The 9,148-nt window shown below is 41.5% G+C and overlaps 1 protein-coding gene across 2 annotated transcripts; it reads right to left on the bottom strand.

Moving 5' to 3' along the window:
• Positions 1-744: 744 nt before the first annotated feature.
• Positions 745-6,681, bottom strand: LOC103187151 (programmed cell death 1 ligand 1). Of its 2 annotated transcripts, none has more exons than XM_007906526.2 (6): positions 6,530-6,681; positions 4,477-4,545; positions 3,422-3,781; positions 2,650-2,928; positions 1,788-1,943; positions 745-1,402 (listed from the first exon to the last, which is right to left on the bottom strand). In XM_007906526.2, exons 2-6 carry the CDS (start codon positions 4,529-4,531, stop codon positions 1,368-1,370), a joined length of 885 nt encoding a protein of 294 aa, XP_007904717.2. In that variant the 5' UTR covers positions 4,532-4,545; positions 6,530-6,681; the 3' UTR covers positions 745-1,367. The 2 variants fall into 2 exon arrangements, with proteins under 2 accessions (XP_007904717.2, XP_007904718.2); XM_007906527.2 differs by having other exon boundaries at positions 6,461-6,544.
• Between the last annotated feature and the right edge of the window lie 2,467 nt (positions 6,682-9,148).

Genomic DNA, 9,148 nt, shown 5'->3' with positions numbered 1-9,148 from the left:
AACGAATTTTCTACTAAGAAGTTAAAGTTCAGGTTCTCACGCTGAACATATTATTTTTAACCAGAAAGTTGTTACGGTCTGGAATGCAATGCCTGAAAGGCTGGTTGAAGCAGATTCAACAGTAACTGTCAAAAGGAAATTGGACGTACACTTGAAAATAAATAATTTGCAGGGCTATGGGGTAAGAGTGGGGAAGTAAGATTAGTTGGTAGTTCTTTGAAAGAGCCGGCACAGACACAATGGGACGAATGGCTTCCTCCTGTGCTATAAGATTCTATGATTTATAATTATAATAATTACTCCTGGTCATCTTCAGCCAGTCACAGTTTGTCATCTAATCCATCTGTGACTGAGATTTGCTGTTCTTCCTCAATCTCCTCCATCCCTCCACAGCCTTTACATGTCAACTATTCCATATCATCTCTTTGGCTCACCTCCGTGGCACTGAATGTTTGTAGTTTCTCTCTTACTTGTCCCAACAACCATATTTCTCACATTAGCTTCTCATCCCTTGCCAACCCTTGCCATGCAATTAGGGCTCTGTCTCTGGTCCTCTCCTATGGTTTTCTCTTGGTGACATGATTTTCAAGCTAGGGCTCAGTTCCCACATGAAAACCAACAGCACCCAAGCTGTACTTCTCTATTCAACCTTTCATGATGCTATTGCTGTTCTAATGAACTTCCTATCAATAATAATTCTTGCATTTGATATCGCGCCTTATTGTGTCGTTGAGATCTCAAAGTGCTTCACATAATATACTGTAAAGTGAATTAGCTGTATATTTTATGGACAAAACTGAACATCAAGTCCCAGATAAGCCTGAACTTCTTCAATTCAACATAAATTGAGCCTGAAATATTTAGGCAAGGCTTCTCTTGCTCTTTGCCCCTCTGGGGATAATACAGAGGATTCTGCCTTACCTCAGAGTGAGTTCATCCAGTACCTGCTGATTAAGTTCAAAGGCCATTTGATGCACTTGAAAATGATTGTCACTAACAGTGAATCTGCTTGTTACCTGGTCACATGGATAACACAAGGACTTTTTAAAGCCAGATTTGAGTGGCGGGGATGGAGTATTTCAAAGAATGTTTTAACCTCATTCCTTAACACACAGTTATTGCACTATACAGTACATCCTGTGAAGCGCTTTGGGACATCCTCTAAGAAGCAGGAATTTGTTCGAGTATCACAGTTTTGACAATGTTGAACCAATGCTGGCTATTGTATTAATCTTTTCTAGCTTCCATCAGACTGGTGTGGCACTGAGCAATACCACAGAGTGTTCAGTGGCTACAGTGCTGGCTTTGCTGTAGCATCAGGAGTTTGAAATTACAAAGCCTTCCTCCTTATTCCAAGTGCGAGGTCTTCACATCAATGAATGATCCATGTTTGTCTTTTTGTCTAGTCACACAAAGAGAACAGAGTATAAGCACTCGCTGCATCTTAGTTTTAATCCTATGACCCGATTGCTAGCCACGCAGCAAGGATCTGATACAGATTTATTTTTAATCAAAACACAATGACAACATGTTTTTTACATATCCTGAAACACAGGTGTATGTATGTAAAGCTAACAACTTGTTTTGAAACCGAAAATCAAGCTTCATGTCGATTTGTTTTGTATTGTTGTAATGTATACCCTGTAGCTGGTATATAACGCTTTCTCAGGAAGGAGCTTCAACCCATAGACTATGCCTTCAGATGCCATAAGGTAATTCTGCCAGCATCATACACACCAGCAGCTATGAACCAAATTCAGTGATAAAACAAGGAAATGATGTCTTACATGTTTTGTGCTGCCGTCGCCTCATTTTTACGGTCCAGAAGAGGAACAGAATGATCACAATGAGAATTACTATTGGAGCAGTTACCACTGCTATAATGATGTAAATTCCTACAGCTGAAGGAAAAATGTCAGCCTCTTCATGTGTCCCTTTGATATCTAGATATTTAAAAAAAAAGTTAATTGAAAATGGGTCAGTGTTTATAAACATCGTAGTAACATAGGAACAGTAGTAGACCATTCAGCCACTCGAGCCTGTTCCCGCCATTCTACTGGATCATGGCTGATCTGTACCTCAACTCCATTTACCCATCTTTGCTCCATATCCTTTAATACCCTTAGCTAATAAAAATCTACCAACCTCGGTCTTAAAAATTTGAATGGATCCAGCATGCACAGCCTTTTGGGGAGAGGATTCCAGATTTCCACTAACCTTTGTGTGAAAAAGTGCTTCCTGATTTCACCTCTAAATGGCCTAGCTCTAATTTTAAGATTATGCCCCCCTGTTCTGGATTCCCCATCAGAGAAAATAGTTTCTCTGTCTCCACTCTATTGAATCCCTTTATCATTTTAAACACTTCAATTAGATCACCCCTCAACCTTCTGAACTCAAGCAAGGTTTATGCAACCTGTACTCATAATTTAGCCCTTCAAGCACTGGTATCATTCTGACGAGTTTACAGGTTAAAAATGCTACAGAGAAACTTTGATTTTCCATGGGAATCAACAATGGCACCATTGAAGGTGCAGAACATATAAAAGAGTATTTTAAAATCGCTTTATTTAAAATAAGATGACTTGTTTCTTTTTGTAAAACAAATTGACTGTTTTAACTGAACAAAATCATTCATTAAAAAAACGTTACCTGTAATGCGTAAATCGGTTGACGTAGTCCTGTTCAGTTCTTTATTCCAAAATGTACACACATACGTCCTGTTGATATTAGCTTTAACTCTCAGAACACTTTTGATGTTATACAGACCCTGGTTGTCAGTAAAATAGGTGGTATTCGCTGTCTCATTCAGGCCACAACCATTCCCATCGAGCCAGGCCACTGTAGCTAGAGGGTATCCCATGGATTGACAAATGAACTCGGTCTCTTCCTTTTCTTTTGTGACAGAGGTCTTTATGTTTTCATAAGAGGCTGTAAAACACACATCAGAAAGTTTGACAAAGTGATTTAATCCATCCTATCATTTTTAAGGCATTTCAAAATATTGCACTTGTCATTTACCTTTTGCAGTAGGCTTTACATTTATAAAACCTAAAACACTTCTTATTAAAACGGTGCAATCATTTCCTCTGTTAGGGGTCTCCCCATAAAATAATGCTCACATTCGGTACACGACCTTTCACGTTTCGTCCACAAAATATACAGTCAATTGACTTTACTGTATAATCTGTGAAATACTTTGAGATGCAAGAATAACGTGATAAGGCGCTATATCAAATACAAATATTATTATTAAATAATCTCCTCTCCAATGATGTATCTCTAACTCCTGTTGACATGAACTATGCAATCTATATCTCAGCTATCCTGGATGTCAAAAGGAAAATATTTGCGTCTCCAACTTTGTCAACCCTCAATCTGATTCAAAATCTCCCCAAAACAGAGACGAGGAAAGATTGCCTACCTGTGACTTTCAGTGCAGTATCTTTATAATCCACTCCATTAAGGTCAATGGCACAGCGGTAGGTTCCTGCATCGGAGACTCTGACTTGTGAAATTTCCAGCAATGCACGGCCACTGTACAGCTCATCCCACATGAGGAAGACTCGTTCTTTGTATTCAGATGGCTGGTCCTGAAGCATTTCCTTTCCTTCACGCATTCTGTAAATCTCCTGCAAGGATCCATCACCCAGAATGTGGTACCAGTACACGTTTAGCTGATTCGCATTGAAGTTGGAGCCTACTGGAAACCTACATTCCACAGTGATGTTATTGCCGTAGGATGCAGTGTAGAATTGTCTGGGAGAGGTGACCACAAAAAGAGCTGAAACAAGAGAGTAGAGTTACACAGCTGCTCAGGTACAAGGCGGCTCAATTTAAGAAAAGAATTGAAGTTAGACACTTGAGTTAGTGATTGAAAGATAAAGGCCTCTGGTGCACATGCACAAGCCAGCGATCCCGACTACCCTATAATAATAATAATAATCCTTGTACTTGATACAGCGACTGATCACATTGTTGTGATGTCTCAAAGTGCTTCACAAAATATATCATAAAGTGTAGTGACTGTATATTTGTGGGCAAAATGCGGCAGCCAATTGCGCACAGCATTGTTTCACAAAAGCATATACCGAACATTGGATGTATATGTTCCCATCTTGAAACGAATACAGCCTGTAATTTATTTGGGTCAGCTGGGTGGCTGACTCCTCAAACAATGATTTCTAATACATGAAGAAACTGCTGGCTGTAATTTTCCACGTGTTTGTGTTCCAATAGACAGGGTAAACTTTTATGTCCAGAACCTTATGGCTGTGACGTATTTTGTTGATCATCAAGCCAAGATCTATTAATGCCCAACTATTGAAAGGTTTTTGGAAGTCAGAAAAGATGATTGTCATTTCATCTCAATACCTCTCTGGATGTCCCACCCACCAACTGAAGTCAGGAGCTCATCATGTAGGACTTAGAGGGGTGGGGGTTAACAATCTCTGTGACAACAACGTCTTAACATCATACCTGTCAGTAAGGGCAAGTGAGCTCCCAGTATGCAAAGCAGCACTGAAATCTTCATTGTGCCTGCGTTTTCTGAAAGACAAACGTGTACATGTTTATAATTATGTGAGTATTTCAGACAGTAATTCATAAGTTGACAGTGTGCTGAGAAGGGGTTAGTCACTATCAAAATCCTGACTTTGGTTGACTTTCACAGAGAGAATCACGCAGGTTCTTAAAGTAGCATTACAGTCCAACAGCAAATGCACAGATGATTAGAGGGCACATGGAAGAAAAAATCTGGCACAGTAGAGTTCCATCTTATTCTATTTTATACAATACAAATTTAAATAGCATCTTTCATGTCATAAGGATCTTTCAAAGGTCTTAACCATACTGGCTTGCCACCCAAGCTTGGGGTAGGAGCCGAGGGGGATAGGCAGGGGAAAGATGATCAAAAGCACTGTAATTTTATTCAGCTACTTGATCTATCATGTATCTTTTGATTGTGTCGCACACTATTGCCTGTTAGAACAGAACACGATTTGACAGAAAAAACCCTTACAGTTGTCTGATTGGTGCCATTTTCTAGCCTAGTTTGTTGGTTCTCATATGCCATAGGACAAAAGCAAAACTACTCCATTATTTTCAACTAGAATATGACTTAAAATTGTAGATGACAAATGACAAGAAACTAAATATTTATCTCAAGGAATTTTCTGCCTCAAATGAGTTACAGCCACTTGTGGGTCTTTCAGCTGCTATGAACAATCAAGCTCTGAGCTCAGCACTGAGACACGATTTAAATTTGTCAAGCCACATACTAACACATTATATGCCTCATGTTTGACTCAATGCTTATAAGATTGAAAAAGCTTAAAGAGCTTCACAGATAAGTGATAAGTGTAGTGACTGTAGGCAAATCTGACAGCCAATTTGTGCATAGCAAAGTACCACAAACAGTCATAATGTGAATGATCAATATATCTGGAGGCTTGAACCCACAACTTTCTGAGAAACAACAACTCGTGGAGTCCTGTAGCTCAGTGGTTAGAGCACTTGCTTTGCAAGTGAGAGACCTGAGTTCAATTCCAGGCACAGGGCGAAACCTTGGGCAAGTTTCCTTACTCCACACAGAGCCTAATAATAATCCCTCCAAAACCAAAAACAATAATAAATTGGTCATTTTCAATCTACGACTGTTTGTGGGACATTGCTGTGCACAATTGGCTGCCGCGTTCGCCCACAAATATACAGTCAATTCACTTTACAATGTGTTCTGTGAAGCGCTTTGGGACGTCCTCCCGACGTGAAAAGCGCTATATCAAATGCAAGGATTATTATTATTATTATTATTAACTTGCATATTTAATATAGCACCTGTCACCCAGGTCAGTGTCCCAGAGCGCTTAAAGCTGTCACACAATCACCTGGAAGCATACTACTAACAGTCTAGAACATACCCACCCCCCTGCCCCCTCCCCACCCCAATGCCTTCAAAGCCCTCCATGGCCTTGCTTTGCCCTACCTCTGTGACCTGCTAATTCTATATAGACCAATCTGCTCCCTCCGCTAAGGGGGCTCTAGCCATCTCCATGTCCACCACCCCCACCCTTTGGAACTCCATTCCACGGTCCCCTTGCCTCGCCTCCTCCCTTGCTTCCCTCAACAACAACTTGCAATTATATAGTGCCCCTCATGAAGAGTAGCATCCCAGAGCGCTTGAAAGCCTGTCTCAAGACCCTCCTCTTCGACTGCGCCTTCGGTCACCCTCCTATCCCAACCCTCCTTGCCCTCCACCCCTCCTAATCCCAACCCCAGCTCGCGTCTAAATCCCTGACTGTCCAGCGCCTTGGGACATCCTCCCAATGTGAAAGGCGCAATACAAATGTAATTTGTTGTAGTTGTTGACCACCTCCCTGATTTTCCCAAATGCATCAGCAATCACAGTCTTTCTACTCAGGATCATTTACCCCAACAGACACAGCTCACAGACAGGTCTACTTACTGTCAATCTGTCAGTCTATCTGGGATGAAGGTGAATCTAGCGGCATGTATTAATAGCCAGTTTGCTTACCTCGGGAGCCTGGCTCTAGCGATCTTGGTAGGTTGTGTGTAAACTGTACAGTGTGTTTATTTGCTCAATCCTTGCTTCATTTAAATGCTGGGGGAGAGCTTGTGGTATTTCCCTCCAAACCAGGAAATCACATGCATCATTCCGCCTCCTCGCCCTAGAGATTTACTGGCATTTATCAGGTATCAAACTTTACAGATATGATTGAATCACGTGAAATGCATTACAAATGCACACAACAAAGATCGTCTTTAAACCCCCTGGAATAGAGAACTTGGTGTCTTCTGCCTGCTGTAGCAATGGGTTGTCAGTGTTCTCTCCACACCAGTAAAGCAGCTTGTATTTTGCTGCAGTATTGATTCCCCAATTTTGTTAAACCAAAACTAAACTAGGTCACAGCTAAAAGGATCACACTTCATGCTTGCTTTCTCAGCTGGAGTGAGTCACTATGCCATTCACACCTTCATCAAGGAAAAAGCTGCTTCTGCAGGATTCACGTTCAGTGGTGTAAATAATGATAATTTGATGCCTGGGGCTACAACCACAAATCTTCTCAGAGCAGCCAATTAGCACACAACAACAATAATAATAATCTTTGCATTTGATATAGCGCTTTTTACGTCTTATCGACGTCTCAAAGCGCTTCACAGAATAGACTGTAAAGTGAATTGACCGTATATTCATATACAATGACAACAACATGCATTTATACAGCCCCCCTCATGCAGGCTAGGGTAATTGCAAATGACCTGCAAATAGCCGTGAAGTCAATTTTTATCTGTGGGATTGTTGGCCACGACAATAGGAGAAATTTTCTTTTCGAATTATGCAAAGGGATTTTGAATGTCCAGCCCAACAAGCAGGGGGGACCTTGGTTTAATGATTCATCTGAAGGCTGGTACATCACTGGTTTGCCCAGAATATGGTTGGATTTCCTTTTTTGGTAAACAAGTAGATTTTATTGCTTTGCGGGCAAAAATAAGAAATTGGGAATGTAACGGGTAAACCCCCAAACACAGGTAAAGGTTGCAATGTTATAAGCCTGTTGTATAACATTACGTCACTGTAAACAGTGAGGTGGTAGTGCTGTGCTCCCAGGGACTAAAATCTAATGATCTCCTCCAACTCCAATGTTTCTTTCAGGCAGGGTGTGCATTTTCATGAATTCAACTTCTTGTGCAAATTGCACACAAATTAGCAGCCATGTTCGTCCATGTAACACACAGTTACTACACTTCACAGTATATCCTGTGGAGCACTTTGAGATGGCTCGACTATGTGATATAAGGCGCTAAATCAAATGCAAGGATTTTTTTATTATTATTGTTATTTTTATCGTGTGAAGTGCTTTGGAATGTTCTCCCAATGTGAATGGTTCTGTGTCAAATGTTAGGATCATTATTATTCTAATGGGGTTTCTGACCTGTTTACTGTCTTGAACGTGCTTTTCAAGGTTGATGTGCTGAGTGTCTTCCTGGTCTACAAATTGTTTTCTACCAATCAAATCCCAAGGCGATTGGATTATTGACTTGACTCAAACCAGGCACTCACTCGCTCGGATTTCCCTCACCTCCGCAATAATGCACACTTCTGCCCTTAGCTCTCGCTATCTGTGATGAGACCTTCATCACTATACCATTCACACCTTCATCATGTTCAGGGTTGATTACTTGAACAACCTGCTTGTCAGACTCCCCAGCTCCTCCTTCCACAAGCTAGAGAACATCAGGCATCAGTGAGCCCGTCACTCTATCCTCACTCATTTCTACTGGCTCCCCATCCCCAGCAGATTGAATTCAAGATCCTTCCTTTCAAATCCCTCCGCAGCTTTGCATGACCCTTACAACCTCTTTCAACCCCACTGACCCAGCTGCTCCCTCCCTTCAGCAACTCCTGACCTGCTTCATGTTGCGTGTGTGTGAGCCGCTCCATTATCGGCGGTCGAGCTATCAACCATTCTGCTGCCACTCTCTGGAATGCCACCTGTCCCTCCGGCTCACTTACTCACTCCCAACCTCCCTTCTCCGCCGCCTCCCACTCCCTCCCTTGCTCTCTTCCACCCCATCATTATAGCTCACCTTAAGACCTACCTTTCCAACCGTGCTTTTGGTCACCCTTCCCCCACCCCACACACACATACACATACTGTCCGCACCTTCTGCCCCCCCACTCCCATTGTGAAAGATGGTGTATAAATATAAATTGTTGTTGAACTCTGTGTTGGCAAATGCTCCGAGACCTACCCCATGTGAAGCACTAAGAACAAGTTGTTGTTGTAATGTCTGTGACCCTGGACAAATATATTTTTCAGTAACAGTGATAAAGGATCTCTTTTCAACTTGGCTGTTGTCTTTCGTTCACTTAGTTTCTGAGTTTTCAAAAGGGGAGCTATTTTGTGTAAGTTCTGAACCAAAACTATTGACTTGTGCATTTCCAGTTTTACTTTAGTCAGAAACATGACTTGGCATCTGTTACTGTAGAGGCAGTAGCTTCCCGTTATTAGACAAAGAAAACACTTCCTTGTTAGAGAAGTGATCCTGAGAAACAATTCCTTTTCACGAAAGATTTTACCATACGCACAATTGTGAGACTCTGAATGAGACTGGGGGAAACGTGGGAAAT

The sequence above is a fragment of the Callorhinchus milii genome, unplaced genomic scaffold, assembly GCF_018977255.1.
Source record: "Callorhinchus milii isolate IMCB2004 unplaced genomic scaffold, IMCB_Cmil_1.0 Scaffold1, whole genome shotgun sequence".
NCBI classification, from domain to species: domain Eukaryota; kingdom Metazoa; phylum Chordata; class Chondrichthyes; order Chimaeriformes; family Callorhinchidae; genus Callorhinchus; species Callorhinchus milii.
The sequence above is the reverse complement of the archived record's forward strand: the minus strand, read 5'-3'. Positions and strand labels throughout refer to the sequence as shown.